Raw genomic sequence first — 20775 nt, forward strand, 5'->3', positions numbered from 1 at the left:
TTGGTGGAAAGCAAAGGAAATGGGCTGGTTATATATATTCAAGATTTAGTGACACTGCCTTAAATAAATGGGAAGCGAAGCCATGTGATAGTTGGGTGAGAAGGCTGGTTTGGGTGGTGTGGTTTGAATGTTTGGTTATGTTTGGCAATCAGCACATCAAGGTGGAACAGAGCACAGAATCATTTTATTTCACTCTGTCACACACAAATGAGGTGCAAATAAATTTATCTATGGCAAAATGACAACAGCAAGTCCTAAAAACTGAATTACAAAGATTAGTTCTTTTTTGATAGAGTGGGTCCTAACAGGGACTTGAATTATGCACCTCCCTTTTTGTAGGTGTCAGAATATGCAACTCAAGCTAACACCAGGCAAAAATAAAGTTTGCTAAATATTCCTCCTTTGCTTCTTATATAGTCCAATTGAGCACAATGAAGACAATATATGATTGGTTGGCTAACACGAATTGAATGTTTGTGTCAAATAACAAGGACAGGACCACTTAGAGGGAGAAGTTGAAGCCTCAAGAACAAGAGATAGACCAACAAATATGAATGTAAGTTGTGAGAAAGCACATGATCTCAAGAAAAGACTTCTTTAGCCAGGACAAAGTGGTTGAAATGTGGCTTCACTAAGTTGAGTATAGGGAAAACCTTCAAATGGATCAATCTGTTAAAAGTCCTTATTATGCTAAACCATCCTAATGATATATACAAAACAGCAGCAATCATAAAGTGATATACAAACTTGACCAACCCATTACCTGAGACTCAATAAATGTTCCTTCATTTCTTCTACTGTGAAAAACTCAATCAAAGACACACCCATTGTTAATCACATCACTAACTTAGAGCAACTCCAACACTGACTAGCAAAAATACACAAAAAAGTAAACACATAGTCTTGTCTCTACTTTGGTTAGTGTGTATTTTAACTAGGGTCATGCTAAGTAAGAATTTTGATAATGAATCCATTTTCATTAAATACATCTTCAAGCTTGTTACATCTTAGTTAATAAGTAGTCAAACTGCTATACTTTAACTAGTATATACTAACCAACATGAGAAAAATAAAAAGATAAAACAAGCGAGGCTTACCGAAAAGGCGATGTACGAGTTCATGGGATACCTCCTCCTCTAAATTGGCCTTGAAACCTTGCTTCTTAAGAAACTCCATGATGCTTGATGTCATCTCAAAATTGTCGTCAATCGACCCATTCATCTTCCCTATCTCTTTATTTTGTGCTTGAATTTCCTCTTTTTGTGCTTGAATTTCCTTTTTTTGTGACTGAATTTCCTCCTTTTGCTCTTGTATTTCCATCTCTAGATGCCTCACATAGTCACTGTCAGTCGAAGCACTGGTAGTCCTAACAGAGAAGGAACACCTCAACCCAAGTCCTTTAGCATATCCCGACCTTGGCTTGAGCACCTTCACAGATAGCTCCTCCGGAGTAATTGGAACCACACCAGGTTGAGAGCAATGTTCAGCTTGGATCTTTATCATATTATCCTGTCATTTAAAAAAAAAATGAATAAAGATACAATAAAACTGGAAATCATCCTCATACAAAAGGTAAGTATACATACATAATTCTTTTCGCACTCTGGAGAAATCCACTACTTTGTGACATCATTAAAGTGTAGATTTGTAAACACATGGCAACTCTGGCAGTTGGCCCCCATTTGCGATTGTCTGATTTTTTTTGTTCTTCAACTAGTAAGTTAAATAAGAATGATGGTAGTAGAATCATAAAACGGAAAAAAAATTAAAGGAGACGCAGAGCCAGTACTAAATGAACACTGCAAATGCGTGAAGATGAGCAGTGGTTAAAGCACAATGAAGTACAAAAGAAAGGTATAATTAACAACTAAACTTTTATCGAATTATGAGTTAAATAGGATAACAAACTCATGCCTTTCACTTTATATGAAAATAGCAGTACACAGGAAGCACCAAAAAAACACTATAGTTAAAGCAATTAAAAATTCAAAAGTAGCAAATTGTCATCATATTCTTGCAGTATAAAAAAAATCTGAGTCAGCAAAGTAAAACAGTAACTGAAAAATAAGGACAACAAACAGAAGTGCCCCGTTGTAAAAATCTCCATAACATACGTACCAATTTTCAATGACGGCATTAAAGCCTCTAATTGAGTACACTCATAGCAATATTGATGCTTATTTCCAGATGATCCAACAAGAGAAGCAGCATCATCAGTTGTCAAGGAGTCTACATCTGCAAAACGAAGGATTCAATTAAAAGAGAACAAGAAGAAGCAGAAAATGAAGTAACTTATCATTATTTAGGAAACAGGAATCACACACCATTTGATTCCAGTGATAGGGCACTGCTGGAGAAAGCAAGTCTTGCATCCGCAACCTTGTCATCACGAGATAAAACTGGGAATAGTTGAGAAGACCAGAAAGCATCAACAGGCTTATAGCATATGTTCTCTTCATTTTGTGTAACATTTGCATGTGAAAATTCTGATATCCTATAAGTTTCAGCAGTTAGAGAACTACTGGCATAAATAAGACCCAAATCTGCTGTTTTATTATATCACCAGAAACAACTGAACAGTCCATTTCAGAAGGTGGGACTATGCTGGAAATATTAGAAACGGAATCAATGTCATCTAAAAGGCTATTACAAGCCATTTCTTCCTTTTGGGTATGAAAGACCAAAGTTGCAGTTGGAACTTTAGCCAGAATCCTCTCATCAGTGGACTCGCTTAACGATGCTGATTCAGACAAATTGTTATTCTCAGGAACAACTAACTACAACTCTTCTGGCCCAGTTGACAACTCCTTTGTGTCATTTTCTTCAATAACATCAGATTTTATATCTATCAGCTCCTCATTTGTGTTATTTTCTTCAACAATGTCGAACTTCTTATCTATCAGCTCCTCCTTCGTGTCATTTCCTTCATCCCTTGTGTCATTTTCTTCAACAATGTCGAACTTTTTATCAATTAGATCCTCCTTTGAGTCATTTTCTTCAAAGTCATTATACGACTTCGTATCTTTCAAAGCATCAACTTTTGGTCCCAAAGAAAAGTCAGACTCTGCTTCTTTAATGCACTCGGCCGAAGGTAGATGGATAAATTATTCAGGACTGTTCTTCAAAGGATCAACTGGATCTTTCTCCACAGAAAATTGATTAATATCCGTACATAAAGGGTTTTCTTCAATACCTATCAGCTCCTCCTTTGTCTCAATTCCATCAAGAACAATATCTGACTTGTTATCTTTCAAATTATCGACTTCTGGTCCGAAAGATAAGTCAGATTCTGCTTCTTTAATGCAATCCACAGAAGGCGGATGGATAAATTGTTCATGACTGTTTTTTAAAGGATCAATCAAATCCTGCTCCACAGAAAATTGATTAATATCAGTGTATACAGCCTTTTCTTCAATACCAATCGTTGACCTAACATAGGTGCCGATGCTATCATTTTGTTTTGAAGACACTGCTTGAGCTTCATGGTTTCCAGGTTCCACCAAAGAAGAAGGAATTAAATCATGCACAACATCAGAACAAAATTTTTTCACACTGTCACCAACTGTATGCACTTGGTTCTCAACATATTTAACTGTATCCTGTACAAAAGAACACTTTCAAATTAGGAGTTTCTCACATAGAGAATAATCAGGAAAACATATAACCATGTTGTTCACAAAATGATTACACGTATAGTTTGTATTACATGACACGAAACCACTAGAAAGGACAATTTATAGTTTATTATAGATGACAAGAGACAGAGTAACAGTGAAGGCTCTTTTATAATAGGATTACAATAAGAGGTATATTTCACCTATCTAAAAAATAAATCAAATTTAAAAAAAGCAGTCAGAGGAAAAAGCAAGTAAGAGATAAGAAAATCATACCTGGCTCACAAAATCATCAACTTCCTGGCACATAGCCTCAAATTTCTGGAATATGTTTCCAACCCATCTTTTACCTTTGAATTTCAGATCCATTGTTAAGATATGCTACGTTTCTGGAATAAGTACGAGACTTCCTCCTTCATTAAAATAAAAATACGACAACAGAACGATTCCTAATTCGGAACGATGCTGTTCACCTGCAAACAGTCAGAGGAGTTCTATCACAAATTTTGTGAATAGATTTTCAATTGCAGCAATATGGTATTCCAACAAAAAGAAATTGAATAGAAGCTAGTAGAACAAAACTTGCCACAAAAAACACGACATCGTCCAGCCACTAGAATGTCTAAGACAACTTAAAATCGAGCTTGCAAAACATGTCAACCGACCAAATCAACATACTAAACCAAATCAATGTCTCAAACCTCTATAATGCAACCCAATTGCAATCAAAATTTTACAATATGTTCCTTTTTGAGATAGTGAAAAAAAAACTAGGCCAGAAATCATGGTATTGAGGTAAGCAAAGAGTCTTTCAAAAAAATGGTAAGCAAAGAGTGAGTGTACATGCAGAGAGAGAGAGAGAGAGAGAGAGAGAGAGAGAAAGAGAGAGAGACAGAGTTGTATTACGCACAAATAGGGGCTCACTAGACTTTGTACAAAACAATGCAGTGTCTTGTCAACAATACATAAAAAAAAAAAAAAAAAAACTAGCAATGCTCACATGATGAAATAAAGAACCATAGCACACCAATCCTCGTTACAAATGTTTCAAGATGAAGAGCCAATGAAATATAGAGCAAGAAGGAAATTAATATAAGATGACAAATAAAATGACAGTCATTGCAAATATGCTTGGACCGATCTAAATTTTTATATAAAACAACGCCCAATTAATACATATTAATATCTAATGAAATGTTTCCAAAGTCAGTCAAATGAGTATGCCATACAATGTTCCCATTAAGATATTACATAACTAACCAAATATATGCCACCAACATAAGATGTATGAATTTAAAAATAAATTAAAATAAAATGACAGGCCAAGCTAGTGTATTGAAATATAGATAACCCCCATTTGCATCCTTAATGTACTGGTTATAGTCACATCACATTGAATAAGACACCATACTGCCACATAGTCATAGTTTAGAATCTGATGCTTCAAAAATCTGGGAAAAGGGAGCTGTGATGGGTAGATATCACTACAGGAAAAATGGTCTACAGCAACGTTTCTTTTATGGCGTTTTTGGAAACGCCATTATAGGTTGATGAAAGACAACGTTTTCAAAACGCTGTCTTAGAGCTCAGTTGAACGACGTCGTATCGGGTGTATATATTGACACCATCCATACTCCGTCTCTCACTTTCTGTCTCTCACTTTCTCTCCGTCTCTTCCGTAGCTCGGTCTCTCTCCCTCTCTCTTTCTCTCTCTCTTCCAAAGCCCTCGACTGATATTCATCGAACCAGATCAAAGACACACACACACTCTCTCTCGCTCGATTGTAGATTTTGCATTGTATATTCGTCGAACTCTAGATCTCTGTTGCTCCTATCTCAGGTACAATTTTCATTCTCTTAATCGGTGTTCGAGTTTGAACCAGTGCGATCTCTGTTGGTCTACTTTCTCATTGTCAAATCTGCTAATTTACTCTCTAATTTTTTCATTTTCAGATTAGATCAGATCAGATCGTTGAACCAGATCGATCAAATCTGGTTTGTAAGTATTCATCTCTAAGAGCTGCTTCATTCTTGTCCTGAATCTGGTTTGCAAGTATTCATCTCTAAGAGCTGCTTCATTCTTGTCCTGAATCTTGCATTGTTGACACATAATAAAGCATGCATTAGAATTGAGGTCCTTTTGATTTTTACCAATTATCTCTTAAACTGATCCATAAATGTATAGAAGAGTTAATTTACATAAGAATTCTAAGAATGAGTGGACAAATCAGTTTTTAGATCAATGCATTGAGTAATGTTATTCTAATATTAATGGACGACAACAGAAAAAAGTAAGTGATGACCATTAGAATATGACATCCTGTCGTCCTCATCATAATATTGCTTCTAGTTTCTTTCCTTGAAGAGCTTTGAGATGACACTTGTGCTGGAAAAAAGTAATTTAAAGTTTTCAAAATGTTAACTAGTTTAAAAGTATATGGAAGATATGTTGTGAAGTGTTGATGAGTACCTAGATGACTCAATTAGGTTTTTGACATTTACTATTAAGCGAGTCTAAAATAATCACAGTGTACATACAATGACAAAATAACAGAGGGTTTCCCATGGTTGACATATGCCTCCTGAAAGTTAAATAGACACAACCCAAGGAAGGCAAAAATTAATACACTTTAATAGATCAACCATGAAAAACCCTCCGTTAGTCTTGATATCACTCAGGGTACATCAAATGACCAAAAGCTCCCCTACATTTTTTGAAATGCATGCGTAACCCAAAGAGGATTTAAGATTCATGTTCCCAAAAATTGAATTTAGATTTGCAGAAGCTTATTTTTGTTGAAAATACAAGTCTTAAGAACCTTCCTTTAAATACATAAAAAATCAATTCCCACCAAATATCAAAACAAGGCTTCTAGACACAGGCATAGGTTAGAGATGACATGCAAAATTCTTTGCAGAGCATGCCAAGCTGCGATATTAACAGTCTTTAAAACCAACACAATCATTTGTCAACATATGTTTTTTTGCAAGGAAATGAAATAAAGAAGGAAAAAACTGCACGAATACAGATCTTAAAAATTTACCTGCATCATTGACAGTTGAAGCATCTCAATTTCACCTCATAAATTTTAAAAAATGAATCCTTTTCAAGCATATTTTAGACTAGCATCTCGTTATTATTGATTTTTCAGTGCTTGCATCCTTTTCCTTCAAAAGAAACTTCTGCTAAATATTCAAATACAAACTGTCGTAATTTGGTAGAGTCTAATAGGGGTTAGATTGTTTTACTTCCTAACCAAATCAAACATATAATATGGTGCTATAATCTTGTCCATATAAATGAAATAATACTTACTTCTGAGGCTTTCTATGTATTTTAGCAAACCATATCACAAATAATTTTCTTGGCTAAAATTTGATTTGATTTAAATTTAAATATATGTTGAAAAAACAATTTAATTCTATATTGCCAACAGTACACCTAAAACTAACTATTAAAGAAACATAGCTAACGTTTAGTGTCCATAACTTTATGAACTCCTGGCGCTGAACTTCAGGGTCTGAAATAGCAGCTAAGAAATCCATTTCATGGTGTGAAAAGTACCGCCTAGCAAAAGACAAGATATCATTCCTTATTGTCCGCTGCTTTTCTTCCACATCAATACCAATCTATGATAAGAAGGGTGAATCACATTCATTTAAAGTTACTTTAAACAACAGCAGTGGAGAAAAACAAGAAAGCAAAAAATTCAAGGAGAACCAAAGTAGACAAGAGGGAATCATAGTACTAACTTGAGAATCCATAGTAACCCCACAGGCTATCAAAGAAGAAGTATGGGAAAGGTTGAAATGCAATGGTCGTGGGTGCCAATCATCACTTTGTTGCCACTCTACCTATCAACATATTCTATAAGAAAACATATTTACCTTTTTTATTTTTTTCCCCAATTTTTTTTTTTAATTTTTATTTTTTATAAGTGAGGCAAATTGTCAAAACATATAGATCATGTAGTCTAAATTATGGAGAATGATATCTTAAAAGAGTTTCATTTTTCATTTTTTTGGTGTTTTATTACATCTGATCCAGTAATATTCTGCTTTTTAGATCATAATTAATTTAATTTTTTGTATTACAAAATATTCTATTTGAGGTACGATAATTGATATACTGCTTTCACAGATAGTTGAACCAGATCGATCTCTCTTGCTCTTCATCTCAGGTACATTTTTCAAAGCAATTAATTCTTTGGTAGTTTTGTTTGTTTTTCATTACTTTCTTTGTTTTTCAAATCAATTAACTCTCTAATTTAAGATTTTGTAAATTTGTTTGTTTTCATTACTTTTGAGAGGGGGTGGTAATTGATTTGCAAGACAGTTTGGAATTAGATAGCTTATACTATAGATGGTCTCATGATCTCAGAGTGACAATGTATGAGATTATTTGGATTTTTGCAATTAATTATCTATTTGAAATGTTGACTGACATGATCTGACTTGGTAATATGAATATAACCAAAAGTAAAGATCATTTTTCTGATGCTTCATAATTCATATGTTGGAGAATGTGGTACTTGGACTTGACAATTTTTGCATTGAGATTACTAGAAGTAGAAATGTAGCAACAATGACGTTATGTATTACAGTCGAGTTTGTAGCGATGCACATATTCTATGGTATTTATGCAACTTTAACACGTCTCTATTAATAACTAAGGTATGTGTACATATGTTAGATCCGTTGATGGATCTGGTCATGTTTTATGAATAGAGATACCTAGTCATGTTTTATGAATCTCTATATCATAATCTATCAAGAGCATTGTAGAAACTTTTAGTTTCTTCATTAATATGCTTCATGCTAGAAATGCTTCTAGTATGCTTGATAGTTTTGATTCAGGTTGCACCACCGGGATGCAATAATCATGACAGTTGTTAATTTAGCAAGTAATTATCCATGCATGCATAAAAAGCCTTAGACCCGTCCAAGAATCTTCATTAGAGATACCTAGTCATCTTTGATGAAGCTCTTCTTGGATTGTCCAATTTGGACAGTTCAGGAGCACAAGTCTATGTTGTAATTAGTAGTTCTACTGCTTAAATGTAGTCCATCTCGTAGAGATTTCGTGTAGTAGCTTCTCATGTTCTCTGAGTGCATACTAGACAAGGTGTAGCAGTACACCTAGTCTATGTCGTGTACTTGGAGAATCATGGGGAGATGCTGCCGAAATTTCGTTAGAGATGGATAAAGCGGTATGAGCTACTTTTTACAATATAGACTGTGCATTCCTGAATGGGAAAGTAGGATGAACCAACCTATTAGAGAAGAGTTAGCGGTGAATGGTGTCATGTCGCATGCATTGTAATGTACTTAATTGAGGTGAAGAATAATTAAAATGAAATGATAATTTTGAACCTTGTTGATTTGGCAGTGACATTTGTAGTGTAAGACGAAGTCAGATGGATAAAAGTTGGATAAATCAGCATAGGTTGCATCCAGAATATATAGAAGGGGTTAAGGAATTTGTTAAACTTGCATGCCAAAATAATCCTCTATCAAATGAAGTCACATGTCCATGTAAACGGTGTCGGAATGTCAAACTAGTAAAGAAAGACCTTTTGGGGGAACATTTAATGGTCAATGGGTTTCTTCCAAGCTACACCAGATGGATTTTTCACGGGGAAGATTTACCGGCGTCTGTGCCATTGAATGAGAATGTCAGTGATTTGAATGATGGCGATGAAGTCAATGAAATGATATATGAGGGGTTTGGACTTCCTCCACCAAGCTTGGTTCATCGTGCTAGTAATGAGACAGGAAGTTCTAATATCGAACTAGGCCCGGATAAGAAAACTGAAAGATTTTTCAGTTTATTGAAGGAGGCCGAAAGAGAGTTGTATCCAGAGTGTCACAAGTTTTCAACGCTGTCATTTGTTGTTCGATTATTGCATATCAAGTGCCTTAGTGGATGGAGCGACAAGTCTTTCACGATGTTGCTTAAACTTTTGAAGGATGCATTCCCAAAAGGTGAAACTTTGCCAAAGTCGTTCTATGCAACGAGGGCACTCCTTAGGGAATTGGGCCTTGATTATCACAAGGTACATGCATGCCCAAGAGACTGCTCACTATATTGGAAGGAGACAGCTAGTAGGGATGATTGCATAGTGTGTCAGACGCCTAGATACAAACAGTTTGAGGGTGAGAAGAATGATTATAAAAAGAAGCAACAAAGAATTCCCCAGAAGATTGTGAGATACTTTCCTTTGATTCCAAGGCTTCAAAGATTGTTCATGTCATCCAAAACTGCTTCATTAATGAGATGGCATGTAGAGGGCCGAATTGATGATGGCAAAATGAGACATCCTGCTGACTCTCTTGTCTGGAAAAATTTTGATACTTTGTATCCCAAGTTTGCGAGTGAGCCTCGCAATGTCAGACTAGGTTTAGCAGCGGATGGATTTAATCCATTCAAGGCAATGAATGTTGCTCACAGCAGTTGGCCAGTTATTGTAATGCCTTATAATTTGCCACCGTGGTTGTGCATGAAACAACCTCATATGATGATGATATTGCTCATTGATGGTCCTTCTTCACCTGGCAATAACATTGATGTCTACTTGCGCTTGTTAGTGGATGAACTGATTGAATTGTGGGAAAATGGTGTTCAGACGTACGATGCAGAAACTAATCAAATGTTCCAATTGCACGCGGTCTTACTGTGGACAATAAATGATTTTCCTGCATATGCAAATTTGTCTGGATGGAGCACGAAAGGTGCTTTAGCTTGTCCTTGTTGTAACATACGTACTCGACATCGGTATTTGAAGAATGGAAGGAAAATTTGTTACATGGGGCATCGCCGCTGGTTGAATGCGAGTCACAAATTTCGAAAAGATGCTGCGTCTTTTGATGGAACTTCTGAATTTGAACCATGTCCAACTCGGTTATCGGGGGCTAATGTGTTACGACAGCTAGGGCCTAAGCATCAACCAACTAACAGACAAAAAAGAACTAGGAAAGGAAAGGAAAAAGAGGACAACGAGGAGGATCATAATTGGAGGAAGAGGAGTATTTTCTTTGAGCTTCCATATTGGGAGCATAATTTGATTCGCCACAATCTTGATGTAATGCACATTGAGAAGAACGTGTGTGATAATGTATTGTGGACGATATTAAATGTTGATGGGAAAGGAAAGGATAATTTAAATGCTCGTCGAGACTTGCAAGATATGGGAATTCGAAAGGCATTACATCCTAAAAAAGGGGTTGGGAACAGGTATTATTTGCCGCCTGCATGTTTTGCTATGAACAATAGAGAGAGAGGTTTGTTTTGTACACTCCTGAAGAATATCAAAGTTCCAGATGGGTATGCATCCAATATTTCTCGTCGTGTTAACCTCAAACAACATAGCATATCTGGACTGAAAAGTCATGACAACCATATATTGATGCAACAAATACTTCCAATAGCAGTGAGAAATTTGTTACCGAAAAAAGTTGTTGAACCATTGATTGAGTTAAGCAATTTCTTCAGGCAGTTGTGCTCCAAAACTTTAGAGCCAGATGGGTTAGATCGTCTTCAATCCCAAATTGCTCTTACACTTTGTCATCTTGAGAGAATTTTTCCTCCATCCTTTTTCGATATAATGGAGCACTTGCCTATTCACCTAGCAGAGGAGGCCAAGATTGCTGGTCCAGTGCAATATCGCTGGATGTACTTCATAGAAAGGTGTGCAATTCTACTCCAATTTAAGGTTGTAGTCATTTGTTTGTTTATAATTGAAAGTCATGTGTGCATTTGTTTGTTTATAGGTATCTTATGACACTTAAGTCATATATGCGTAATCGAAGTCATCCAGAAGGTTCAATTGCAGAGGGATACTTAGTTGAAGAGTGTATGACCTTTTGCTCAAGGTACTTGGATGATGTTGAGTCAAAATTGAATCGACCAATAAGGAATTACGATGTTAGCGACAATCCTGGGATATTACTGGGTCATGCTTTAGGAAAAGGAAAAGGGTTTGCGCTTGATAACACATCATGGGTACAAGCTCATCGGTATGTGTTATTTAACACTGCTGCGGTTGTCCCATATCGAGAGTAAGATACAATCTTTGTTCCAAAATTTTATTGATACCATTAATAAGTATCTTGCATTTTATAAGTACTTTAAATGTATAGGGAGCATCGTGATTTTATTAAGCGGTCACATCGTCGTCTTAAAGATTTTGATGTGGATCGCCGTCACAATGATGAGTTTCCCAGATGGTTTAATTCTCATGTAAGTACTAATAACTTACATGTTTTTAATTTTCAATTCTCATGTTTTCAAATTCTTTGTTAGTTGATGTTTAATTTTGTTGACTTTGTAAAAATAGGTTGAAGAGCTTCTAGCTATTGAAAATGCTGTGTTGTCAGATGAGATTAAAACTTTGGCATTGGGACCTAGTAAAAAGGCCACGAGATTCAATGGGTATATAATTAATGGTACTAGGTATCATACGAGGAGTCGTGAGTGGAGAAGAAAAACTCAAAATAGTGGGGTTATGGTGAAAGCAAAGACTTGTAGCTATGCAAGTACCAGAGACATGAATCCTGTGGAAGGTGAAGTAGCATACTATGGATATGTGACAGATATTATTGAATTGTATTACTCATACGACCGTAGATATGTGCTATTCATGTGCGACTGGATTGACAACAACAAAGGATTGAAGCAGGATGGGTTTGGTTTCACACTTGTTAATTTCAATCATTTGTTATATACAAAGAAACAAAATAGTGATGAGCCATTCATCCTAGCATCTCAGGCACAACAAGTTTTCTATGTTAATGATCCCGTTGAAGCTGATTGGGATGTTGTAGTCAAGATGAAACCTAGAGACTTGTATGAGGTGTGTGGAGAACAACCAATTAATGATGGAGAACATCACAATGAAGTGGAAGGATTTGGCGACCAAGAATTAGATGCAACTTCGTTTGCTTGTGAAGAGGACATAAATTGGGCTAGGCAAGGTGAAGTTGGAACAACTATTGATGAAACTATTGGACCTCTTGGGATATCGACACAGACACAATCTGAAGATGATGAAGAAATGATATGATATTGTAATTTTGTTTCATATTCATTGTTACATTTGTGCTTTTAGCATGGATATTCATGTTAATGAAACCTTTGCTTTTAAAATGCGTCATTTGTTTGCTTTTCAACGTGATTGTCCTTGAGACAACCTTTTATGTCCTTGAGAAAGATTATATCTGTTATATTAAGATTGTGTTTAAAATTTAAATTTGTAGAGAAATTTTTTAATATTTTGGACTTTATATTCATTGTTAACCCATAAAATTCTACACGTATGCTTGTGGTCTTCTGTAAACTAGCATGACAGATCGACGATGCTCTAGGCAGAGGCAACATTCAGCCTCTGCAAATTCTGAGAGTTCTTACAGTGGGAGTGCAGATGAGAGTTCTTATAGTGGAAGTTCAGATGAGAGTTCAGAGGAGAGTACACGCATCATACCTGATCCACCCATGTCATGGTATCCTCCAGGTAGCTTGCCTAGTACATCATCGAGTACTGGTTCGACACATGACACTACTGCTGGTATGAATTATTTTATTCAATTGAATTACTCCATTAGATTTCTCTGTTGATGTGCTTTTTTCTTTTGATGTTTATATTTCTTTTTTTTTAAACCAAGTGACACTACTCCATTTGCTCCATTGTCTGCTCAATTCTTGTATTATCATTCTTTCTAGTATCTTCTAACTTGATATTGATATTTGGATGAGTAGGTCATAGTTCGAGAGGCCCAACACTCATGCATGGTAGTGATTGGAACCCAAGTGGTGGCATTTTACATATTGTGCCTAATGAGTTGAACCAAGTGGTTGACGGGTATACACCCTTGGCTTCTCGTTTGGGTGTTTTAGCTCGAGATGGGAACCTTATGCCCCTCACTTATAGAACTTGGAGCCATGTACCGAAGGAAAACAAAGAGAGAATTTGGAGAGAAGTAAAGGTAAAAGAATTATTTCATTTTACATATCAATTTTAATCTTAATTTGTTATTATTTATTTTATTTGTTTCATATTTTATAGTTGCCAGTTTGTTTTGTTTCTTCCTTTTGTTGTTTCCTTGAATAATTCGAACAGAGAGAATTCAATGAAGTAGCTGAATATCTATGTATATATGTGTGTGTATTTATACAAGTAATTACATGTGCTTACACAATAGTCATTTGCTTTCTTGGGCTATCTCTGCAACTTTAGAGGAATCTCTGTTTTACCAAATTACATGTACTTACACAATACCAGCATTGCCATTGCACACTTGGAATTTTTCAATCATCATCGTTGGGTCACAGGAACGGCCAATATTATCTTGATTTGTGAAATTAGCTACTGTTGTGGGCTTGCTGCTGTGTGTATGCTGCTGCGTGTATGTTGTTGCTGCTGTGTGTATGTAATAGTCACAAAGTTGCCAATTATTTGCAGATCAATACAGATGCCGACGAGTCAATGAAGAAATTTGTTTTGGCATCTGTTGGAAAAAAATGGAGAGAGTGGAAGGCTAGAGTTAAACAATTGGGGTATACGCCATTCGACAACGATGCTGATAGGTTAACTCATCGGCCCGAAAGAGTACATGAGCATCAATGGCGAAGCTTAGTCTATTATTGGGGCACTCGGAAGGCACAGGTATCATTTAAATTGTTTATATAACTCTATCGTAATCTCATAAGATGAGTTTGTTAATTAAGAAATTATCTTGTGTTTGTGTTCATATGTAACAGAAAAAAAGTATAAAAAACAAAGAAATTCGGAAGAAGAAGACATTAAATCACATAACTGGAAGAAAACCATTCTCAGTTGTTCGAGTAGAGGTATATAGTTTCTTTATATTTCAAATTGAAATTGTATATTTTGATTTTGTTACTTAATTTTAAGTGTAATTATAGGAAACTAATAAGAAGAATGGAGTTCCTGCAACTCGCTTAGAGGTGTGGATGGCTGGGTACACGAAGGATAACAAACCAAGTAATGATAAAGTTGTTGCGGTCATGGTATGTAGCACCATAATTATATACTTTGTATGTATGGAATGTATTAGATACTTGTCTCATATTTGTTTCTTTATTTATTTTTTAAAGAAATGTTATGAAATTACTAGGGAAAAAGGAGAAACGAACCCGCATACATAATTTGTTAGGTCAGGCATAAACTTACATCACATGAGCACTTACTAGGGAGCCAAATCTTGAAATAATTCTCTCTTCTAAACATATAAACAAAGACCAACACAAGGCATGAGTAACAAGGCATAATACAAAACAATTCTCTCGTCTTTGGGCTGTCATCAAGTAGTATATAAGATGGCTTCATCCATTCAGAAATTAGGCCCTTTTGGAGGTGTTTCTTGTAGTTGCTGAGAATTACTTTCTCTTTGGGAGTGATCTTTAATGGCCCAAGTTCTTGATAGAACTGAATGTGCACGACCTCTCGCAGGTGGTCCAATGGACCATCAAGGTACTGTAGAGATCAAGGAAAATTTAATGTGTAGTAATTTCCTAGTTAAGTATTTCAATGACATCATCCTACCTGAACTTTTGTGTTTGGGATTAAGATTATAGTCCAACTGTTTGTTTACTCTGATTGTTTTGTTGGTAACTTATTTTGCTGGGTTTAAAACTAATAGGCTAGGCAGATTTGCTGGACTGAAGTTGGACTTTGCTGTATAGTGGTTGAATCTGCTGTCAAATTACTTTGTTTTTGGTTCCTATGGGTAGAAGTTTGATGCTAGTGATGGGTGGTTGAATCTGCTGTCAAATTACTTTGTTTGTGGTTCAAATTACTCTGTTATGGCTGATGTTTTTGGTTCTATGGTTCCTATGGGAAGTAGTTTGGTGCTAGTGTTGGATGGAAGCGGAGAACAAGACTTGTCAGGATATAGGCAAGCTGATATCACAGGCATCTCAGAGTTAGCTTGCTGTTGGATTGTAGTAGAGTGGTGAGTAGCAGATTGGCTTGTAGCAGTATGGTCTGAAGCCTTTACTCTGGCACCAGTGTAGTTGGGCTGATCTGTCTGTGAAGGCAGTGCAGAGGCCTGCTGAGTGTAGGAGCTGGTGTCATATGCCTTAAACTTGGTAGCTGCGGCAAGAATAATGGTGTTTTGGGCTTATGGTTTGAATTGTTGTGTTGATCTATACGTGCCTGACTGATGGTCTTAGCCTTCTTATATTTCTTTTAGCATCCTCCTTAGCCTTCTTATATTTTTTTTAGCATCTTCATTGTGAACCAAGTTTAAAATGAGTCAAAGTAGAGAAGACGTGCTAGCAGATAGTACAATTTAAAATGAGTCAAAGTAGAGAAGTTCAACAGCAGAAAAGCAGATAGTACAATTTAAAATGAGTCAACAGAAGACGTGCTAGCAGATTTATTAAAAAAAAACAAAAAACAGAAGAGGTGCTAGCAGAAAGAGAGATTAAATTACTCACATTCTATTCCACAATGAAAACACGGTCCTTTTTTGCCCATTCAAATCGATCCTTCTTGATGCTTATTTTTGGGAAGCCTCAAAGTCTTCCACCAGCAAAGCTGAAAATAATAATTTTAAAGAAAGGATGATTTTATTCTTGTTCTTGTGAAATTGTTTTGTGAATCTGATCCCTCTTGTGATGGTACTGTTGAAGGGAAGATAAAATGGAGATAAATAAACCCTCCTCCCCTCTCTCCATCCCTGTCCTTGAATGTCTTGTAATATACTTGTGGCATTAGTTATGAACAATTTTATTGGTGGCTAATTACTAATTAACAATTGTAGACACAAATGAAGGACCTTGGGGCGCAATCCAATGCTACAGATGAAGAAATTATCACACAGGTTCTAGGGCCTGAGCGACCTGGTCGTGTTCGAACATATGGATTGGGTCCTTCCCCGACAGATGTCTTTGGAGGCGGATATAGGCAATCGCAAGAACAAACTCGTATCATCCAAACGCAAGTCCAAGAGCAACTTAACCAATATAAAGCACAAATGGAGATGCAAATGAAGGAGATGATGGATGCTATGCTTAATCAACAAAAAGTACAAATGGAGATGCAAAGCACAATCCAAGCTCAACAAGCCCGAATAGAGCAATTGGAGTCTCAACAGGCCATGGGTGGGCCTGTTGCACCAGCTGCTACACATGTGCATTCACAACAACAATCCCATGCATACACCTCATCATTTAATTGTCATCGTTCATCCGAGGAAGTGAGTAAAAGTTAATTATGAAATTTTCATATGACATTTTATTCATGTTATTTGTTCTTATCAAATGCAGGTTCACATATCAAAGAAAGAAAAGAAGAAGAAGAAGAAGTAGATATGACAAACTCAGGTTCATTCTAAACCATTATAGTTGTCAAAATTTTAAGCCTTGTTTCAATATATTACAAAACATCAAAATCTTAGCCAAAATGAGGATTTATATCACCTTGTATCGCTACTCCTTAACTTGATAACATACTAATATGTGCAAAGATCACTAAAATTTGATATCTCCTCAATAGCATATGGTAAGCAATGTGATTTAAAACTAACCTGAATAAGATTAAGCATCTTGCGGGTTTGAGAGAAGATAAGAACACAATGCCCATCAGAAATTAAGTTATCCTGTGACAGGCATCATACATACCAGGTCAAAATAATATAACAACATATCTAGAGCATAAGTTCAATAACATGTAGTAATTCTAACCAATAATGATAGTATAACAGTTATCTTGCATGAGACATTATGCTTCTCTTCAAAGACAGATCTCTCAGTGACATCTGCTATGTGCATTGCCAATTTTTCAGCAACAACAGTGTCTTCCTGGTTTACCATTGAATCCATCCCTTCCAATACATCTTCAGCAGCTCTTTTTGTCAAGAGAAGTGGATGATCACATATTTTTTTCAAAATTTGGAAGAAAAAAAATAACAAATGATATTTTACTATTATCTTGTTTCAGGTTTAAAAAAAAAAATGGCTACCCCGAATAGATGCCAAGAACAAGAAGAGTCAATGAGAAGGTATAAACTTGTCAACACAACGAGTTATGTCCAACTATAATCTCCTGAAAATCAAACGCGAAAGCAAAATCATATTAATAAAAAATAAAGTGAAACCAAAAAAGTGAAATTAGATTTAAATAATTTGGAAAAAAAATATATTTTATTTGGATTGCTCATTTTGGGATGAAAGTGTACCAAGTTTCGAAACATGCATTCCAAAACATAAAGCGGCATGGTATTAACACTTCCTGGTAACACTGCTGCAACAAAGTCTCTTTTAATCAAAAAAAGATTTGGCAAAATAAGAATACCTTTACCTTATCTTTCCATTCATAGATAGTCATCTAGAACCTTTAAAGAAAGATGATAAATGATGTACTATATTTGAAGACCATGCGATTGATTCAAGTTGAACAATAATAGCTTGTGTCTACTGTCTAGTAAGTTGTGTTTTGTTTTAATGATAAAGCGTTGTCTGCATAAAGTTTGATGGATAAAGTAATAATTGTTGTAGTGAAGTCATGTATATCTATTACAAGAGAAAATGATATGATACTTTTCTTTATTCTTTTTTTGTATTAACACTATTATGTTAGAGCAAAGCTACCTTTTACCCACCTCTTGGTTGAGCAAAGACCTATAACAGCATATAAAAGTGCATTATGATTAATTTTTCAATTTTGAGTACTTTCACTCATTGTCAATCATTCATGATTAAATCATTGCTGCTGAAGGCAAAACACTTGTTTATTACTGACTGCATCATGCGATTGAGAATGTATTTACATAAAGAAGGGGTATCAATTTTGGAGACAAAAGATCCATGTCTATAGGTCTTGAAGAATGCTGTGCTAGATATGCTGGACTTGAAACAAATCATATCATGAGCAAGGTACAGAAAAAACAAATTTGTAGTGTGCATTGATTGTCCCAATCAACAATAGATAAATACAAGACATCTAGGAAACAAATAGAACATGAACAATATAAGATCATTATGAAACTTTGTAGGTCTGGTGATAGATTCAATAAGTAATCAATTTTTAAACTTTTTAGATATAAAACTTCAGATGTGGTTTAGTGCACATCTTAAAACTATATCAACTTGCTTTCTTTTTCCTTTGTGACTTCTAATTATTTGATTTTTTTCTTCTTCTAGAGTGATGCAGATAAATTGAATAGGAGGCTTGTTCGCTTGAAGTCAACAAACCGTACTCGAGAAAGGTTGAGGCGTGATGGCTTTTTGGGATTGTTTGGACACAAGGTTGATCTTTTAGATTACCATGAAAAGAAGCTACAAGACTTGGAAGTCAACAAACCGTACTTAAATTTTTTTTGGTTGTCTTGAGTTTCTAAAACTTGATGTGGGCATGGAATCATTTGTTTGAATTGCGTCCTATGGAAACAATGTGTTACTGACTCATGGTTGTTTAGATGTCTTAGTTGACAATATGCATGTATATGACACTAGATGTGAAATTTTTACTTGAAATGATGATTCTGGTGAGATTATATTATGCATGTATATGGCATGTATTGAGGATTGATTTTAAATTTAGTAGTTTGGTTGCCTAGAGCAAACATAAAACATGAGATTTCCAAATTGTGAATTCAGTTTCCACCACCATCAGCAGGGAAGCCTCCCCCCCCTCCCCCCCAAAAAAAAAAAGAAAAGAAAAAAAAGTGGCGTTTTCTGAAAAACGCCACTAAATGACGTCATTCTCACGTCACACGTTATTGGGGACTGACGGTCGTCAAATATTTTGCGGCGTTTTAAGAAACGCCGTATAATGTTTTTAGCGACGTTTTTCAAACGTTGTGTAGCTATTGCGGCGGCCCTATCAGCGGCGAAAATTTTACACGTCACTATAAGATAGTACGGCGTTTTTCAGGATTTTCGCGGCGTTTTTGAAACGCCGCTAAAAAACGAATTTCCTGTAGTGTATGGTGTGTAGCCTTTAGTTAAGCCTTAGTAATCATGAATGCCAAAAGTGATTGTAAATTGAGTAGAATGGTGAATAAGGAACCATGAAACTAATCCCTAGTAAGTTTACATGGACTTCATCTCGTTGAATCTGAATTGTGTTGGGGACTAAGAAACAATGCAGCATAATACACTACAGATAGCTGGTGCTATTCCTGGATTCTAGGATTGTCCATTTAATCTATTGATATAAACTTTTCACATTGTAACATCAAAAAAACAGTGAAAACAATCATCAAATAGTAGAAACAGCTGTTTGTCAATAATGGTAATGAAAAAATGAAGAATAGTTCAAAAACTTTCCAAATATTAGTCTAGTGTATTAGTGTATTATAATAAAACCAGAATTTTTAATGGACTATACACACAAGATCCATATTCAGGACTATGTTAATGTAGTGGTTCAACAAACCAAACTTTAACCCAGCTAATTAGGATGGTTACATGAGTACTTTACTTCCCCATTTAGCTCTTTGTAAAGCCATATTTTCAGATAAAATAATGTCAGCCTTATCCTTTCTCCTTCTCTCCAATCATCTTCTTTTTTTCATTTTCCTTTTAAAAAAAAATAATAACAGAATTTATAATAAGAACAAAATAAAAAAAATTCCCTTTCCAGAATCGAAGCTGAATACAAATTCCACAAATGTAGATATCATGAAGCAAGAATTAAGATTGGATTTTTTAAAAGAAACAGAACTGCTCTTGTCATATCATAGAATGAGTTCTTGGGCATGTCACAACAGAAAAAGAAAAGTTGACTGCAATTTAAAAAAAATATTAAGTACTATATTACTGCTTTGAGCTATTTTTAAAAGGTGGGAAAAGATAAATATATGATAAACTGATAACAACTTACCAAGGCAATTAGTTTCCTTCTTATTATGTCTTTATTTTAAAGAAGTTGTTTAAACTGGTTGTTTCAGCTAGTTATTTATTCATAGCAGCAGGCCAAACCAACCATAACAGCAGCCAAGCAGCCCCACCAAAAACAGGACATCCAAAAATAAGTAGAAGGACCAACTAAAGACCTATTTTCCTACATCCAGCAGTTAGCACATCCAGGAAATCAAGGCAAATGGGCAGCAGCAAACAAGTAGCTTGAACTAGCAGTGCCATGGACATGGATTACCTAATGGAAGATGGGCTATGAACATGCCTAACAGAAGCAGA

At 35.5% G+C, this 20775-nt stretch overlaps 3 protein-coding genes and 1 long non-coding RNA gene across 7 annotated transcripts; 2 read left to right on the forward strand and 2 right to left on the reverse strand.

Moving 5' to 3' along the window:
• Window positions 1-1138: 1138 nt before the first annotated feature.
• Window positions 1139-4148, reverse strand: LOC114287936 (uncharacterized). Of its 3 annotated transcripts, none has more exons than XM_082878268.1 (5): window positions 3891-4148; window positions 2325-3599; window positions 2119-2235; window positions 1587-1692; window positions 1140-1509 (listed from the first exon to the last, which is right to left on the reverse strand). In XM_082878268.1, the coding sequence occupies exons 1-2, from the start codon at window positions 3981-3983 to the stop codon at window positions 3105-3107; spliced, it is 588 nt and encodes a 195-aa protein (XP_082734394.1). In that variant the 5' UTR covers window positions 3984-4148; the 3' UTR covers window positions 1140-1509; window positions 1587-1692; window positions 2119-2235; window positions 2325-3104. The 3 variants fall into 3 exon arrangements, with proteins under 3 accessions (XP_028087191.2, XP_082734394.1, XP_082734393.1); XM_082878267.1 differs by having other exon boundaries at window positions 1587-1713; XM_028231390.2 differs by having other exon boundaries at window positions 1139-1509; window positions 1587-2235.
• Window positions 4149-5160: 1012 nt separating this feature from the next.
• On the forward strand, window positions 5161-18936 carry LOC114294296 (uncharacterized). 2 transcript variants are annotated; one of them, XM_082878266.1, is made up of 11 exons: window positions 5161-5454; window positions 5568-5613; window positions 7756-7795; window positions 12954-13177; window positions 13369-13595; window positions 14072-14275; window positions 14371-14460; window positions 14536-14640; window positions 16398-16832; window positions 16903-16959; window positions 18778-18936. In XM_082878266.1, exons 4-10 carry the CDS (start codon window positions 12955-12957, stop codon window positions 16942-16944), a joined length of 1326 nt encoding a protein of 441 aa, XP_082734392.1. In that variant the 5' UTR covers window positions 5161-5454; window positions 5568-5613; window positions 7756-7795; window position 12954; the 3' UTR covers window positions 16945-16959; window positions 18778-18936. The 2 variants fall into 2 exon arrangements, with proteins under 2 accessions (XP_082734392.1, XP_082734391.1); XM_082878265.1 differs by lacking the exons at window positions 5161-5454; window positions 5568-5613; window positions 7756-7795 and having other exon boundaries at window positions 12847-13177.
• LOC114286300 (uncharacterized) lies at window positions 6183-7501 on the reverse strand. The gene is made up of 3 exons (XR_014335514.1): window positions 7368-7501; window positions 7089-7244; window positions 6183-6196 (listed from the first exon to the last, which is right to left on the reverse strand). It is a non-coding gene; the product is annotated as an uncharacterized LOC114286300 (long non-coding RNA).
• Window positions 8545-12759, forward strand: LOC114294286 (uncharacterized). Its single transcript, XM_082878264.1, has 4 exons — window positions 8545-11301; window positions 11385-11672; window positions 11754-11853; window positions 11951-12759. The coding sequence occupies exons 1-4, from the start codon at window positions 9032-9034 to the stop codon at window positions 12674-12676; spliced, it is 3384 nt and encodes a 1127-aa protein (XP_082734390.1). The 5' UTR covers window positions 8545-9031; the 3' UTR covers window positions 12677-12759.
• Window positions 18937-20775: the final 1839 nt, after the last annotated feature.

Source organism: Camellia sinensis, chromosome 7 (genome assembly GCF_055761805.1).
Source record: "Camellia sinensis isolate YWXY chromosome 7, ASM5576180v1, whole genome shotgun sequence".
In the NCBI taxonomy this organism is placed as follows: Eukaryota; Viridiplantae; Streptophyta; class Magnoliopsida; order Ericales; family Theaceae; genus Camellia; species Camellia sinensis.

What these genes read in the sequence shown, in the direction of transcription:
- LOC114287936 (XM_028231390.2), bottom strand. Translation starts at nt 3,983, where the DNA reads ATGGATCTGAAATTCAAAGGTAAAAGATGGGTTGGAAACATATTCCAG. An exon ending in TTGATGATTTTGTGAGCCAG is followed by an intron (nt 3,600 to 3,890) that starts GTATGATTTTCT and finishes TCTTTTGTACAG; the next exon opens with GATACAGTTAAATATGTTGA.
- LOC114294286 (XM_082878264.1), top strand. Translation starts at nt 9,032, where the DNA reads ATGGATAAAAGTTGGATAAATCAGCATAGGTTGCATCCAGAATATATA. An exon ending in TGGATGTACTTCATAGAAAG is followed by an intron (nt 11,302 to 11,384) that starts GTGTGCAATTCT and finishes GTTTGTTTATAG; the next exon opens with GTATCTTATGACACTTAAGT. An exon ending in GCGGTTGTCCCATATCGAGA is followed by an intron (nt 11,673 to 11,753) that starts GTAAGATACAAT and finishes TTAAATGTATAG; the next exon opens with GGAGCATCGTGATTTTATTA.
- LOC114294296 (XM_082878266.1), top strand. Translation starts at nt 12,955, where the DNA reads ATGACAGATCGACGATGCTCTAGGCAGAGGCAACATTCAGCCTCTGCA. An exon ending in GGGGCACTCGGAAGGCACAG is followed by an intron (nt 14,276 to 14,370) that starts GTATCATTTAAA and finishes CATATGTAACAG; the next exon opens with AAAAAAAGTATAAAAAACAA. An exon ending in GTCATCGTTCATCCGAGGAA is followed by an intron (nt 16,833 to 16,902) that starts GTGAGTAAAAGT and finishes TATCAAATGCAG; the next exon opens with GTTCACATATCAAAGAAAGA.